Source organism: Mesocricetus auratus, unplaced genomic scaffold (genome assembly GCF_017639785.1).
Source record: "Mesocricetus auratus isolate SY011 unplaced genomic scaffold, BCM_Maur_2.0 Super-Scaffold_100011, whole genome shotgun sequence".
Lineage (NCBI taxonomy): Eukaryota > Metazoa > Chordata > Mammalia > Rodentia > Cricetidae > Mesocricetus > Mesocricetus auratus.
Window position 1 is genome coordinate 49,378,152 of NW_024429195.1, and position 16,930 is coordinate 49,395,081.

Below are 16,930 nucleotides of genomic sequence, written 5' to 3' on the forward strand. Positions count from 1 at the left end.
AGCAGGTCATAAGCCTTGTGTTCTTTTTGAAAATAAAGCGAATGGGCGTATTCTGGGCTTAAGGGGCATCCTTTAAAGTGAGAGCTCATACTTCTATGATGTGTCTAAAATTTTCTGAGAACTTCCCTCTGATACCATCCTTTCTTCAACCTAGGTCTCTGTGTTTCTCTGTCTGGTTCATTCCTTTTTCTCTTTCTTTTTTTCCCCTGCTGACTTCTGAGTGTTCCTTTGCTTTCTATGGTGGAGGAAAAGCCTAGCCAAAGGCCAACCACCTTTCCCCACATATGAGTCAACTTCATGCCATCTACCAAGTGTCTACCTCTTGACTACAAGAGAGTGTCTTTGTTGAACACGCAGCGGTGTAGATCTCATTGTGATCGTGGCCACCACTTTTGCTGCAGAGAAAGGCATTGCTCTCAAAGAATGTGTTCTTACCCACAGCCATGACCTTCAAAGTTCTGTGGCTAAGTTACCTGGAATGTTGGTTGCCCTTTTGACTGTCAGAGATCATGTTTTCTTTTCTTTATCATGGTTTCACTAGAGACCAAATTCTGTTTTCAAGACGGGCTGTCACAGAACAAAACTAACATCTGCAAAGACAATAGATGACAAATCTAGAAGGAAGCGTATTGGGGATAATAAAGTTCCCAAAAGAAAGCACAACATTATTTCATCATACTAAAATTACAATGGGAGCATAGGACTTGATAGCGCCAAGCCATCCAGGCAGCCACTCTGTGGGGTCCACTTCCCCTTTCCACAGCTAACAGAGCCATACAGAAGCACTAAGTAACCACGCTACACCCTTGTTATTATTGGTATTCATGCCAGCAGTAGCAGCATTCTGAGAAGTCTCCACAGAACCCTAAAGGGCCATAAGCATCTCGGTATGAAAGAGCCATGGTGCCCCGTGCCCTGAGATTGATTTGCCATGCAATGCCCAGACTAAGATGTCTGTAAATAGCGTATTGATTGACGCTTGACTGTGAAGCGGCTCCTGGGAGAGTACAAAAAGTCAAAATAATGAAATTGCTGAAAATTACTTGTTGATATACTAGGGTCACCAATAAAACAGTCATCTGACGCTAGTGGTCATCCTTGCACAACCTGCCCCATGGTTCAGTAAATTATTGATCCTGGAGCCTGTTATGTAAAAAGAGCCATGATAAAAAGATGACGATCACAGAGGTCGTGGTTCTGAAATTATTGTGCAATGTATATGTTGTCCTAGACTGACTTTGGCCAGCATTAACATTGTAACACCACAAGCACAGAAGAGATATTGAGTCCCTTTTCATCTCTCCTTGATACATTATGCATAGATTATATATATATCCTGCCCTCTGATGATAGCTTCTCATTTTTTAATTAAAAATATAAGGGTATGATGACATGAGGGTTGGCAGATCCTTTGTCATGAAGTTACTTTTAGTATATGAGCATGTCTTCACTCCGTGAGTAGATTTGTTTCTATCCTCTGTGGAGTGCAGATGTTTGTATTTCATCATCTCAGATCAGCCAGGACTGATTCTTTCTCTGGAACTTTGGAACAAAGGGTCACTCTGTTTAAATGGGAAGTTTAATCCTCTCTTCTATAAATATTGAATAGTTCTCACACTTGCGTTGTTTTAAGAAAATGTGATCAGAGGTGGTATGCTATTTACTTTTTCGCTCTGACAGAATCACTCGAAGAAGCAAGCAACTTGTGGATGGAGAAGTTTGTTTTGATTCATAGTTCAGGAGATGCGGTCTATCGTGTCAGGGAGTACAGGACAGCAGTGTAATGGCAGGTGCCTGCTTACTCTGGTATTCAGGAAACAGACTTAAAATGAGGTGCTGTACTTGACACAAGCCCTTCACATGAAGGTTTCCAATGTTCTGCTTTAAATGCCCCCAGAGAACTTCGAATTTATCAAATAAGAAGCCCAGCTTTCTTTATCCCCGAATTCCTCACATCCTTATTATCCGTAACTATAACAGATGCTGCAGTGAACACCGGGAAGAATGAGCTCTTACAAATGAGTAAATTTGTTATCACGGCAAATAGAAAGCAATTTCCTGAACTGTTGCGAGATGGCAGGCTTTACCCCACCTCGCTGCCTGCATACTCTAGAATGTTTTGAAACTAGCCCATGCCCAGGTTTTAGCAAAGGAGGTATCGTTCGTTACACAGATGTTCCTCTGAGCCCATACTCTTTGTATTTTCCATCCACTTACTTTTCACCAGGTGTCCATTCATGTCTGTTGGCCAGCAGGGGCAAGAATGAGGGGCTGGCGGGAAAGGAGGAGGACGTTTCTGCACAGGGTGAATCACAAAGCACACTTTCTAGGGGTTTGACTTAGTTTTCCTTTTAGTATATAAGCACATTAAATCAGAGTCCTAAGCCCAGAGTTTAATGGTTCATCCTCTCTTCCCCCAAGATTACAGATTTGTGTGTGGTTGTAAGAAACTGTACAGAGAGGGATATCTGTACACATCTCTTTCCCACAATGGCAATATTGTACATACCTATGGTACAATGCCACAGCCAGAAAACTGATGTCAGTACAGGCCATTGGCCACATTCGCATTGCACTGTCATCCGTCACGTGTGCAGATTGTGTGACCACAATCACAGGCAGCATGAAGAAGGCTTGCACTAAAAGGAAACTCGTGCTACCCCTTTGTAGCCATAACCACTTCCTCCATCACCCGTCCTTCCGTAACCCACAGCAGCCACTAGTCTGCTCTACGGCTCTACAATCATGGCATTTGAATGCATGGCCTTGTACTGTCTGCAGTCTACTGAGATCCAACCTTCTCTTTACTCTACCACAGTCTCCCCTACCAATATCTCCTGATCCTGAAAACACACTTTGTGAATCTGATCTATTACTTCGAGTACAGGGCCATCTAACATACAAACGTTTCATAATTAAATCTAAAACTTTCATGAAGTGAAGGGAAGCTTTCCTGACTTTTGATGTTAACTTTGAGATTTCGTAACAAAAAAAAAGCCCATGAGGAGAATAAATGTATTTAAATAGCATTTATCATGATAATTTTGTGAATTTTTTTAAAGCTAATAAATCCTGTTTGCTAGAATCATGGGGGTTTTTTTCTCTGTTATAAATGCCACTAACACGTTGCAGGGACACTCCATCAATGTCAGAAGAAGATTAGAACAACTGCAGAGGATATTACAACCAAGGAGAGGTTTTATATATCATATTGCAAAGTCAAAATCTTTTTATTATACTGTCATTGTATCTCAAATAAGGGGTTGAGGAAATTAAGATCTAGTGCACAATTTTTCTTTGCCTAGAAAACTGATGACAGCTAGAGGTATCTCTCCTCTCTCCTCTCCTTTCTCTCTCCCTGTCCCTCCCCCGTCAATCCCCTCTTATTGCCTCCTGTCTGTTGGTTGCCATGTTCGGCCTGTTTCTAAAGGGAGAATAATGCATGTGTTGTGACTTCCTGATCCTTCTATATTTTCTGACCCCCCCACCCTTTTTTTTCTGTAGAGTGTGAGCCAATCGAAGCAATAGCAAAGTTTGACTATGTCGGGCGGTCTGCTAGAGAGCTGTCCTTTAAGAAGGGTGCGTCCCTGCTGCTGTATCACCGAGCCTCTGAGGACTGGTGGGAAGGCAGACACAACGGGATTGACGGGCTTGTGCCTCATCAGTACATAGTGGTGCAAGACATGTGAGTAGTCCCAACTTTGCAGTGGAGTGTTTTTGTCAGAAGGGGAAGGGCTAGGAATTCAACCCAGGATTTTGTATATGCTAAGCAAGTGTTCATTTGAGCCCAGAGATTATTCTTAAATTGAAAGACCAAACTTCACTGGGCAAGTTTTTCACCTTCTTGGTGACTTTAATGCTAAATGATTAAATCACTGTGCATCGTTCATCTGGGAATTTTCTCTCTTGCCATTGAGAAATCTACTCAAATTGGCAATGCATTAGGAAATGTACTCAAAGAAACCAAGGTGAGACCGGTCGGTTGGTAGACTATTTTGTCTAGCATGTACAAAACCATGGATTCCATCTCCAGCAGGTACCATATAAACAGGTGGTGATGCTGTAATCCTAGACCTCAGGAGATAAAGCATGAAATGCAGGAGTTGAAGGCCATCCTTGGCTACAGAGTGAATTCAAGACCTGCCTGCTAGAAGTGAGACCCTGCTCATTAAAAAAAAGAAAAGTTTGAGGTTATGCTGCAGGCTGGTTGCTGACAGCTCAGAATCAGTTACTATTCATTTCCCAAACTGGAGCAAGAGCTCCTGGGAGGCATCTTTTGACCCTGTCTCAGAGAGCCAGCCTCTGCAGAAGGTGACTTTTAGTGTTATCATGACAATGGTGATTCCCAAAACGGCCCATTCTTCTCTTGATGTCTGGCTGTTTCAATCTCCCCATCTCAAGAGGGAGGTTACAGGCTTACAGTCTAAGAGAGCATTTTGTTAAAGCGCTCAGTTTCACCAATGAGAAAGCTCTAAAACTTCCAGCATATTTAAGTATATGAGGAGGAGGAGGAGGTAATGTAAGTGAAGAAACAGCTTACAAAACAGCAGGTGAGTTAGAGCCCCCAATTTCTAAGTGCACTATTTCACAATTCATTGCCAACTTCAAGCAAATTTCCAAGGAAAAGAGAAATACACTATATGAAGTGAATAGAAACCCTTAATGATGTACATAGCTTTGGAAATAATAAAGTGTGCTCATAGAAACTGAATAAACATGTATATCTAAACTACTAAACAGAGAGGCCCATTATCCATAATATAAATACTGTATATATGCACGTACACTCACATACACACACTCATAGGCATTTTAGACACAAGAGCAAACTAATGAAGACTATCTCCCACAATCCTAACCACAGTTGCCTCTTGGTATAATGTAGTTTTTGTTGTTTTCAAAACTATGAGCTCTAACAGTCCTGAATCTCACTCTGTAGACCAGGCTGACCTTGAACTCAGAGATCCACTTGCCTCTGCCTCCCAAGGACTGGGATTAAAGGTGTACACCACCACACCTGGCTGGCATGGTGTGTAATAGATGATTATTACTTACTCTTTTCAATGCCTGAAATTTTCTTGCAGCATAATTGTGTTTAGAATGAAAATCTACTTTAGGGTGCTGGGAGACACTCAAGTTTAAGAACACGTGCTGCAGAGAGCTTTAGTTTGTGAACCACCACACTTGGATGCTGGGAACCAAACACCTGTCCCTCAGTGATAGTAGGTAGGGTGCCCTCCTGTGGCCTCCATAGCATCTGCACTCACCTGCAAATACTCCCACACAGGCACACACCCCAAACCTACAAAACAAGGAAACTAGAAGGTATCCTAAGTTAATAAAAGACTTAACATGAATGCCATCCCTTATTTTTGTTCCTACTCATCGAGCCAAAGGCTCTCACGCTTGCTTCCCCTTGTTTCAGGGACGATACATTTTCAGACACTCTGAGCCAAAAAGCTGACAGTGAAGCCAGCAGTGGGCCAGTGACTGAAGACAAGTCATCATCCAAGGACATGAACTCTCCCACTGACCGCCATTCTGACAGCTATTTAGCCAGGTGAGTGACATTTGGTCATCAGCTGCTAACCTCCCTTCTCCAGGGCCTATGAAGAGCAACCAATACTCAACCTTGACATATTACCCAGTATCATAAGATTTTTCTGTTTTCTTCTTTGGTGAATGTCTAGGCAAAGAAAAAGAGGAGAACCACCCCCTCCAGGAAGACGTCCTGGCAGGACCAGTGATGGCCATTGTCCCCTCCATCCCCCGCATACTCTTTCTAACTCTTCAATTGACCTGGGGTCCCCAAACCTAGCCAGTCACCCCAGGGGCCTGCTGCAAAATCGTGGCCTCAACAATGACAGTCCTGAGAGGCGGCGGCGCCCAGGCCATGGCAGCCTGACTAACATCAGCCGGCATGACTCCCTTAAGAAGATCGACAGCCCTCCTATCAGGAGGTCTACATCATCAGGCCAGTACACAGGCTTCAATGACCACAAGCCACTCGACCCAGAAACAATTGCTCAGGTAGAATGCTTTTAACTGGATGCTGTATTTTAAGTACTCAGGTGTGGTGAAGGCAGTATGAAAGATTTTAAAACCTGTAAGCTATATTTTCATATAGAAACAACTAAAGAAAACTAAGGAAATAGTCTCATTGACTAATTTAAAGCTTGGCCATGAATCTCCTGATGATTCATTCGCTACTGGAAGATTAGATTCTAGGAATATTAGATTCATATTGATTTAAATAGATGTGGCAGAAATGTAGGAGCCAGGACATTCATACCCATCATTTGTGAAGAACCAGGAAAATATTGAATGAGAAAGAACCTGCTAACAGAGCCTAGTACATTCAAAAGCCTGCAAAACAGATGGTTAGAACAGGACGGAAAGCCCAGAAACAAAATAAATTAGTATAAAGACCAAAGATAACACTTCCAACTTGGCAACTGATAGATTAGTCAATAAATAATGTAATAAGTAATGATTAACTATTTAAAGACCCCTAATGCTGGGTCCTATGTACCTCCTATCTTCCCTTCCCAACACAGACTCCATAGAGCATCCCCGTCATTCATTTCTAATGATTGGACCTAACAAAGCAGAGGTAAAACAGTATGCATGAGAAACAAATAAGAAACTGGACTAGTCCAGACAGACAGACAGACAGACAGACAGAAAGCAGCACCCAGAAGTCCTTGGTATGACCCATTCCCAAACTATTTTGGGTGTCCTAATGATATGACAAAGAATTTTGGATGGTAGCTTAGGCTTTTTGAGTAGTTTGACACATTTTTAAACAATGAATTTTACGTATAGAGTAATTTCTCAGGAAAAATCTAAGTCTTAACCCTTGGGGGTAAAGTTACGCAAGGTCCTTTGAAATCTTTTTAGCTCCATTTGAGTGTAGGTCAATGTCATGATTTGAGAAACCCCCAGTGTCACTGCTATGATAAGTAGGTGAAAGGGGATTGGGTTTAGAGACAGATTTAGGAGCTTGAGGGCAAAAAGACAAATGGTTTAACCCTTTTGCTGCCAGAACCAGGAAAATTCTAAAGACAAAAGTCAACAGGTAAAATTAACTTCCATACATTCTGTCTGGGGCAAATAATTGGTTTTTACAGTTTTTTATCCCTATGTTTAACAGTAAAGGAAATGACACATGAAAGTAATTGTTTGAAATGTATTATATATTACCTTTGTAAAATGGCTTCTAGCTTTGTCCTTTGTCCATCTATCTCCAGCCTTCAAAGATTCCCATGCGGATGGAGACAAAGGAGCATGTCATAGTGACGTTCATACAAAAGCATGCAAGTCCTTTTATTAAGCAAGTCAGTGGGATCCCTGAAGTAGGCTGGGAGATTATGCCATCTACAGATGATCACCGTATCATGATTGGCTTTATCCTTTATAGGATACTGTTCATTTAATATGACGTCTTTGCTTATTCATTTAGCAAATGCATATTGAGCTTCGATGATCTGTGAAAGGCTTTGTTGAACAAGTTAAACACGGCTGTGCAAAAGACATATTGAAATGTTTTTATACCCACACGTAGAATTTCCACCACTTCAGTGGTTAGAAATGTGTACGGGTGAAGCTGTAGCATTTCAATCGACTTACTCTGTGAAATATGCTCCTGCTTGAGCTGTGATCTTTCTCAAGGATGGACAGCCCTTGCTCACAGTGTTCCAAAGAGTGATTCACATAATGGCAGCCCTAGAAATTTTTAACACTGTGGGAAAGGTATTTCATGTTTCCGTGTTGTCAGCCTAAATGACAACCAGACACATTCTTCCAAGAGCAGCGGTGTTGATTTGGGAATGTGTTGCTGTAATAAACCAGGGCCATGTTCAAGGAAGTGGGGGCCACAGGTGGAAGAGGCTTCCATTATTTCCCAAGAGTGGTCCTTGGCTGCAAGGACTAGTAAGTGACAAGGCTGGCATCTATCCAAGGCTAGGCAGCTGTCCCTGCTGGGTCAATGTCTTTGCAGAAGTATTTTCTGTGTAAGAGCCTTTGTCAAGGTTATAGGTCTGGCAGAGGTTTTGTGCATAGTTTTGCTTTTCTCTTTCTCTTTTTTAAAATCAGGCACATATGTATAAGATCCTCTACAACCTTCCATTGCCTAGTTTAAGCATGCCAAGTCTGCCTCCACTCTGACCTCAAATTTTTCATGAGAAAGATGACAAAGAAAGTAGGTTACCTGTCACTTGTCCCCACCCCACCCCCAAAAAAGAGGAAACCGTAATAAGGAATAGACTGCAGTAACCCATCCACCTGAACTGACTAAGGGAGTGCACTGATGTGCTCCTCAGAGAAGTGGCATGAACCCTAGACATCTTTAAAGCCAAGATAGCACTAGAGAAGAAAGTGAGCTTGCTGCCTCTCCTACGCTGTGTTTCTATTTCCTTCTTTCTTTCTTTTTTTTTTTTTTTTTTTTGAGACAGGGTTTCTCTGTAGGTTTGGAGACTGTCCTAAAACTCTCTTTGAAGGCCAGGCTGGCCTCGAACTCACAGATATCCGCCTGCCTCTGCCTCCCAAGCAACACCGCCCATCCAGTGTTTCTATTTTTGTGATGAAACTGTAACCAAAAGCAGCTTGGGGAGGAAATGGGTTATTTTATGTTTCAGCTTGTAGGCCAACATCCCAGGAAATCAGGACAGGAACTCAAGTGGAGCAGGAACCAACGCAGAGGCCTTGGCAGAACACTGCTTACTGGCTTGCTCCACCTGCTTTCTTATAACACCCAAGGCCACCTGCCCAGGGGTGTACCACCCACATGGACTGGGCCCTCCTCCATCTATTACTAATTAAGAAAATACAGCACAAGCTTGCCGATAGGTCAATCCAGTGGAGGTATTACTCTAACCTGGATCAAGTTGACATAAAACTAGCCAGCACATATCCTGTCTTCCCCAATAACAGATTCAGAGCTGAGATAGACTTCTCATGGGAGAAGGTAAGTTCACTTGGGAAGTCCCCATTGCTACTGTCTGGGAGAGCCCCATGGTTCTCACAGCCTCCAGCGCGGTAGGGAGGGTCGCCCAGAGTTCACAAAGCTGTGCTGCCACAGAACTAGCATCTAGCCAAGAGGACCTAAGTTGTTGTGGCATAGCTCCATTTTAAAACTGGCCCCTCCTGCTAGAGTGTTTTCTCTAATGCCAGTAACCATACAGTATCTCCCTCTCTGTGTGTCTGCTACTGTCTACTGTGCTCACCCGAGTGGCTGTAACACCTTACCCCTAGCTACTCAGAGTCTAGGCCCAGTAGCCATCCGGGCATCAGTCTGATGTCCCCATTAGTCCACCCCACACACAACCTATATGACACACTGGTCTGTAGACAGCTGGGCACAGTTCTGTTTCCTTGCACCTGCAAGAGCCACGCCCAACAACCAGGTGGCAGCCCTGCCTACCTAAAGGCCAGGCAGATAGCTACAGCCCACAGTGCCTGCATGCAATCAGATACTGGCCCCACACCCCAGCGAAACTGTCATACCACTGCAATCACAAACTCCTGCAATCTGGACCAGTGATGCCATCATAGACATCACTGACAAGGATTAGAGATGATGTACACGGTAGTCACACGACTGAATCCCTCTGCAATCAAGGGCAACAACATCCAACAGCAGGTGTTAGGCCTCTCTGAAAAGAAGGAATAACCTATAAAAATTTGAAAATGTGAACATTACACTAGACATAAATATCAACAAAGGAACCAACAAAATATGAAAAGACTAGGATCACAGTAACACTTGTTAGCAGACTGTAAGGAAAAGGAAATTCACAGTCTTGAAAACAAATTCAAAATAATGGCCATTAAGAATTGAGGACAAGAGTAGACAATCAATTCAGAAGAAAAAATACAACCTTCCATGATGTATGTGATAAAAGAAAAAAAACAAAGATAAAAAAAATCATGAAACAAAAAACAAAAGTCTTACACCTCCAGAATTCACTAAGTGGAATCTAAGAAAGAAAAATACAGTTGAAGAGCCATAATACAAGACTACTGAGGTCACAATGATTTCCAGGAGTTCAAGATGGGGTTTCTGAATCAACCTAGTCAAAGCAAAACAACAGTAAACAACAAGTTTTTAAAAAGTAAATTACTAGGTTTTCTGCCTCCCCACAGTAAGTGTCTCTGCCAATACAGGCCAGGTTGAATTGAAAAAAATTTTTTTTTTGGTTTTTACGAGACAGGGTTTCTCTGTATTTTTTTGGAGGCTATCCGCCCAGCCCGGCCTCGAATTTACAGAGACCCGCCTGCCTCTGCCTCCCGAGTGCTGGGATTAAAGGCGTGCGCCACCACCGCCCGGCCGAATTGAAAAAATTTAACAGCAGGTTTATTGAGAGCAACTCCCAGAAGGTTCTCTAGTCCTAGAGATTATAGGTTGTAGGCAAGGAGTGATGACAGGTCCAACATAAGCTGGCTTTATGTCCAAGTATGGTCAAAATTGATCATATAGGCAGGGACTTAGACGGCTGACTACGTCAGGGGAGGAAGCTGCAGCAAGAATTTGGAACTGGGTTTTTTTTTGACACTTTTCCTTTGGAGAGAGAGAGAGATGCAACTTTCCGACCATGCAGGGGGTGAATGGAGATTCCTAATAGTGCCAGTCCCTATGGGGGCCATTGTCTTTCAAACCATCACAAATGTTTAATATTAAATATTCAAACATTATCAATTAGAAAATAATTTGAATGTTCCCAACACAAAGAAGTAATAAGCGTATGAGGCAACGAATAGACATCATAACCTAAACAGGTCATTCCACACACACACACACACACATATGTGTGTGTACAAATTTCTGACTAAATGTTTTTTATATTTTAATAATCCTGGTAATTATAAAGAAGAGTTTTCATACACAGAGAGAGAGAAAGAGATAATATCCATCAAGTTTTCACACACACACACAGATAATATCCATCAAGAGGGGTTGGTGAAAAGGCAGAATTGGTGAAGTTCTTGATGCACAACCATGAGGACATATGATGTTCCTTTCTCAGAACCAACTTTAAAAACCAGGGTGTGGAGCCGGGCGGTGGTGGCACATGCCTTTAATCCCAGCACTTGGGAGGCAGAAGCAAGCGGATCTCTGTGAGTTCGAGACCAGGCTGGACCCACAGCCTCCAAAACAATACAGAGAAACCCTGTCTCCTAAAAAAAATAAAAAATAAAAAAAAACAGGGTGTGGTAGTGTGTGGTAGTGTGTACTTGTAAACCCACCCATGGGGAGGCAGAGATGGGCAGATCCCTAGGGTCTGCTGGTCAGGCAACCCACTTTAAGTCAGGGAGTTCCAGGATAGGCACTCCTTACCCAAAAAAAAGATGAATGGCACCTGGTGAGTGACGCCTGAAGTTGACCCTGGGCCTGCAGATACACACACACACACACACAGATGAACTAGAATTCTGATCAATACCACACAAGTTAGAAGAGACCTCAATAGGTTGCCTAGAACTTCAGAATGACAGTTCCATTTTGCATTGCTGTAAGTATCATTTAGAATAAAACCAAATACTCAAGGTGGTGCTGGGCACACTGTACGAACAGACTATAGAGTTCAAACATGCATGCTCTTTACCAGTCTGTCTGCTTTGTTTCTACCCTTACGAGCCAACCCCTCTGTCTACGGTTTTTCTTCTTCACTAGGATATCGAAGAGACCATGAACACGGCCTTGAATGAACTCCGTGAACTAGAGAGACAGAGCACAGTGAAGCACGCCCCTGATGTAGTGCTGGACACCTTGGAACAAGTGAAAAACTCGCCCACCCCTGCCACTTCCATGGAATCTCTTAGCCCATTGCACAGCGTCTCCCTCAGGAGCTCAGAGCCTCAGATCCGCCGGAGCACCAGCTCATCCAGTGATACCATGAGTACTTTCAAGCCCATGGTGGCGCCCAGGATGGGCGTACAGCTGAAGCCCCCAGCCCTTAGGCCAAAGCCTGCTGTTCTTCCAAAAACAAATCCTACGGTAGGGCCCGCCGCACCGTCCCAGGGTCCCACAGACAAATCTTGCACAATGTAGAAACCGAGGTTGTGAGGGGAGGAAGTTTGAAAGTAAAGATGGATTAGTGACAAGAGTCAGTGACCTGTGACGTTTCTTAGTCTTGTGCTTATAACTGGAGATCTTTGGACTTTTCTACATTGTCAAATGTAATGATGTCTGGGACTAGCTAAATTAACATGGGCATTTGTATTTTGTAACTTTTTTAATAACTGGACCTATGTCATTTTAAAGACAATAGAAACACTTAGACTTACTTGAAAATCCAATGCTGCACCCCTTGTAACGAAGGCAACACCTCACCCCACATGGTATATGGCTTTGGATTTAGTGTAGCCCACAGGTGAGCATCCTGCAAGCAAGAGAGAACCCAAGTTCCAGGTCTTTCTGGAGCGTCACCTGGCGTGGTCTGTGACACCTGGGGAAGAACACCCAGAGTGGGGTCCAGCACCTGTTAAAAGTCACAGAGGGGAGCTGCAGTGGGACCTTCAGTTCATGGCTTGAAGGGGTTCAAGGATGGCCCCTTCTATAAATGTCATTCCCCTGGATCCGGGTTAAAGACTCAATGGAAGAGGGTAGAAGAAACTCAATACGGCTTGACCTGAACCTGGAGACAGCAAAGGAGACAGCGTCTCCAGAGCTGTGGGTATCATTCCCTCCACGGACGTGAGATGTTCAAGTCCACCTGCTACACATTTTCAAAGGACTAGAGCAGATGAATGTTGAGGACTTTCTGATTACACCACAAACTGGTGTAGTTGTTCAGTAACTGCCTAAGAAATACTTCTACCCTCCCTAAAACCCCACGTCCTCCTTGATGGCAATGGGAAAAGCAAATGGGAATGAATCCTTGGTTCCTTTATGCCACAGAGGCCCAATGGTCACAGATCAGAACCCCCAGCTCTGCTGCCCACATCTCTTTGAGCCAAGCCAGATCTGGCTACGGTACCGAGTGAGAGTCATGCCAGGCCACCATGGGAAGATGACCTTCTGGTGCCAGGATCGTTTCTTCCCAGTTTTGTACCTCAGAATCATGACTTCTGTTCTTGTCCTATTTGTGTTTGATTTGTTCTTTTGGATTTTGCCTGTGATCTCTACAGAAATCCTAGTCAAATGGACTCAATTAGGAACTTCTTTCCCTGGCATTTTAGCTGATAGCCATTGTTCTTTATCATATATTTACTATTTTTTCCTCTAGCTTAAAAAAATGGTAGATTTTGTGTTTAGTGCTGGGATTGAACCGGAATCCTCTCGCATGCAAAGCACACACACACTCTACCACTGAGCTATAGGCCTCCCCTCTCCACCGCCGTCAATCTGAACACTGTTTCTACTAGGGTACAGATCGCCCTCCTGGCAGCAGCAGCTGATGTCTGCATTAGCACAGTACTTCCTGATGAAGCAAGCAGATGGCTCAGAATGAGCCCCTTTGGACACACCATTAATTACCTTCTAGGCTTAATTTCAAACTGGCATGCCCACCTCAGAGTGGCACAGCGTCAACGATAATTCAAGCAGGAACAAATTAAGATCCATACCAAAAATCAAGACCATGACTGATGGCTACCTCAGTTTGCCAATCTAATCATTCTGTTGCAGGGGGGAAATATATGAATGGGATAGTCCCTTAAGTCACCCTCCTCCCTGCCCCCAGGTACTTCCTGGTATGGTAAGGTTTTAAACTTCGAGATTGCCAGATGGTAATGGTGAAAGCCTTTAATCCCAGCACTCAGGAGGCAGAGGCAGGCAGATCTCTGAGTTCAAGGCCAGCCTGGTCTACAGAGAGTGTTCCAGGACAGCCATGGCTACACAGAGAAAAATAACTCAAAATTTTCAGAACCATTCTTTTTGGCCATTTTGAAAAAGAAATCGTAGAGACCCAGCCAGGATTGAGCTTTTCCAGACACTGAGCTTTTTAAACAGACCCACCTCTGGTTTCCTTGGAAACTGCCCATTTATTAGAAAATACTGACTGTCAGAACCATTTTTTGTCTTTGATGAAAGATAGCCAACAAAAGGTGTAAGAAGCTTTTTGAATTTAGTTGTAAATACCTTTTTCTTAAGCTTTTATTTTAGCTTTTCCGATCTTACTACTATAACAAACTTCCTTCAAACAGCTCTCTGGCAATCCCTGACCTAACCCACCCCTACTGCCACCCCACTGTCTTCTGTGTGTCTATCTATGCCCCCTAGATCAGGACTTTGCTGCCTTTAAGGCCAAAGGCCAGGCTTTTGTAGACCCCCTGGAACCTTCCTTCCTTTACCCACACCCCCATCTTTTCTCCAGAAGTCCTATCGACATTTATGGACTTATGTCTCTCATATGGCAACAAAGCCTTCAGGAAAGCAGTCACCTGTTCTTCCTTTGCTTAATGATGGGTCAACTGTTTCACATCTGAAGTGGGTACCCTATGAGCCATGCACAGAATAATTTAAGATTCAGTGTCCCCTGCACAGAGGATCCTAAAATCTGTCAGGAGAGCTAAAAGCTGCCACAGCTGAGACAATTCACCCAATTTAAGTCACCCATGTAGTACCCAAGGAAAGGAAGGAAATGAACCGTGAGGGGTTCTGTCCTCTCCCCATTCCCAGATCTTAGAGTCCGTATACAGTTCAGGGACAGGATCATTTGATGAACAAACTATAGCCCTCAACAATGCCCGACTCCGTGGACAAAATATCCACCATGTGTTTGTGTCCTGTCTAAAGAACCCTGCCACAAATTTGCAAAACCCTTTGGTATGAGTTGGCAGTTTGAGGAATGGATTGGTAAGAACTGAGTGCATTTTTAAAGAGTATCTCAATATTCAAACTGTTGAGGATGTTCTGTGGAGCTCAAGCTCTAGTCGCAAGTCAACACCATTGTGCAACAGTTTTACTTGCGTTCACACAACATAATCCAACTTTGATGCCCCGTGATCCATAATTCATAATGAGGTCCCACTTACTGTACTATCTTAGTCATGAGTAATTATCAGTGGATAAAGGACTCCCAAGGGTCAGACAGTCTCTTGCGTTTTCTGTCTCCATACATTTGCCATTCCCAAAGTGGCTTTCTAATTTAATTAAGAAGAGTGGGGTGATGGTGGTGGTGGTCTCTGCATTCAGCAATTGCTCGGCCTCTGTTGTCTACAAACTGAAGGAAGCCATGATCTGACATCTGAAATCCAACAGTAAAGAGACAGAGTCCACCAAGAGCTCAGATTTGAGTTGATATTTATTCCTGACCAAGGTAGAAAAGACCACAAATGCAGGAAATTCATTTGGGATGCCACATCTCCTCTATTTGCCACTGAGACCCCTGAGAGTCTAGAACTGAAGGCTCTACCTATGTGCAAATAGAGGCCCCTATCTCAGACCCTCCCCCCAGAGCCCCACTCAAGCTCCAGCTGGGCTGGAGCATCAGGCTTGCATCAGGAAGACTTCAGCACAGATAGTAAAGCCAGAGGCTGAGTTTAGCTTTCACTCATCCTAGTATACTTTAACGTCAAAAGAAATGTCTCAGTGGTATAATCAAAATGGGTACCTGTATCTTTAAATTATATAGGGAGTTTTGTATGTTTAAATAATTGTACTGGGTTCCATAATGCTTATCTTAGAAACTAGTAAAAGAAAAATATATAAACTGTGCATCTGTGAATGCCCCTCCGTAGAGCGGTCATCTAAGTTCCGTGTGTAGCGTGATGGTTGCTGTAGATATTTAAAGTGTAGTAGGTGGCTGTGTTGACGGGAGGCTGCCCTTCTCCTGCATTCTTAAAAGTAACTCCTGCCCACATAACTAAAAGTCAGTATTGTCCTTTCTTGTCAGCTTGGTCAGTTGCAGTACCGGTAGCTTCCTGCTTGTGACAGTCACCTAATTGTGTCAATGTACATCTGTAGTATGTACATGTGAAAGTGCCTTCCTATCCTAGAGGAGTGTAGCCTTGCTCTTGTACTGTTGTTCACTATGTCCTGTCCATCAAGTCCCACTGCCCACTGGGGGGTTCCGCCACCCCCTCCCACCCCCGCCACGTCTTCTGGCCTCTGTGCTCAGTCGCGTGTGTCTTGCATCCATGTGGATTATCAGACTGTCCCGTTACCCTCATAGACGTGACCGTGCCTTTCTCGCCATCCACCCCATTGTTTCCCATCATGCCCCACTCACACTGCTGCCTGCCATCCCGTCCCCTTGCTCTATACTGGCTTTCCAGTGCACCCCCCTCCTCTCCGAGGTGAAGAGAAAGGGGGTGCTTTTCCAGTCTTGGAAGAAGAAAATGTTTTGTTAATCTGTCGTGAGAACGCACTTTTCTGTATAGTACTGTACTTTTTGGCATGTACCATTCATTACAGGCTTCAGTATACAGTCGGGTTTGTTCTTCAAGGAGTAGCTTTATAATAAATATGATAGTTCTGGCTACCTTTGTCTGCTTGTGATTTGCTCTGTGTTCCCAATTTGCCTCAACTATTATGGTGACCTAGATAGACTTCTGGTAACCATCAGTTCTCCTTTGGAGCAGTTGCCTACACCCTGTTAATCTTCTTAACAAAACAAAGTTAAATCGTTGGAAACATGAGTATGCAGAATTTGTTTAAACATGCATATGCAAGATTTGTTTTAAATGTGTTACGTGATAATTGCTAGCATATAAACCCATGCTGCTAATGTTGATTAAATGGATTCCCACAAGAAAACCCACCACTAAAGGGCCCAGACCCTCACCCAGCCCCCTCCTTTGGCAGCCATGACAGGCTGCAGAAAAGACCCAGGAAGACATAGGCCCCTGACTCAGCAACAGTGCTGAGCCCCTAACTTTGCCCTAATCACTAGGAAACCAGACACCCTCCATGTGGCAAGGAGCCAATCAGAAGTTGGTTGGCAGACTCTGGATGTGCTTTACTGATAATAGTGGAATGCAGGGTGTA

The 16,930-nt window shown here is 43.6% G+C and overlaps 1 protein-coding gene across 3 annotated transcripts in view; it reads left to right on the top strand.

Moving 5' to 3' along the window:
* Positions 1-16,424, top strand: part of Srgap1 (SLIT-ROBO Rho GTPase activating protein 1) — a 239,315-nt gene extending 222,891 nt beyond the window's left edge. For all 3 annotated transcript variants that reach the window (XM_040754798.1, XM_040754797.1, XM_040754799.1), the window contains 4 exons: positions 3,505-3,685; positions 5,426-5,560; positions 5,691-6,030; positions 11,672-16,424. In XM_040754798.1, the coding sequence (XP_040610732.1) occupies positions 3,505-3,685; positions 5,426-5,560; positions 5,691-6,030; positions 11,672-12,049 (1,034 nt within the window). In that variant the 3' untranslated portion in view covers positions 12,050-16,424. The remainder of the gene's footprint in view (positions 1-3,504; positions 3,686-5,425; positions 5,561-5,690; positions 6,031-11,671) is intronic.
* Positions 16,425-16,930: the final 506 nt, after the last annotated feature.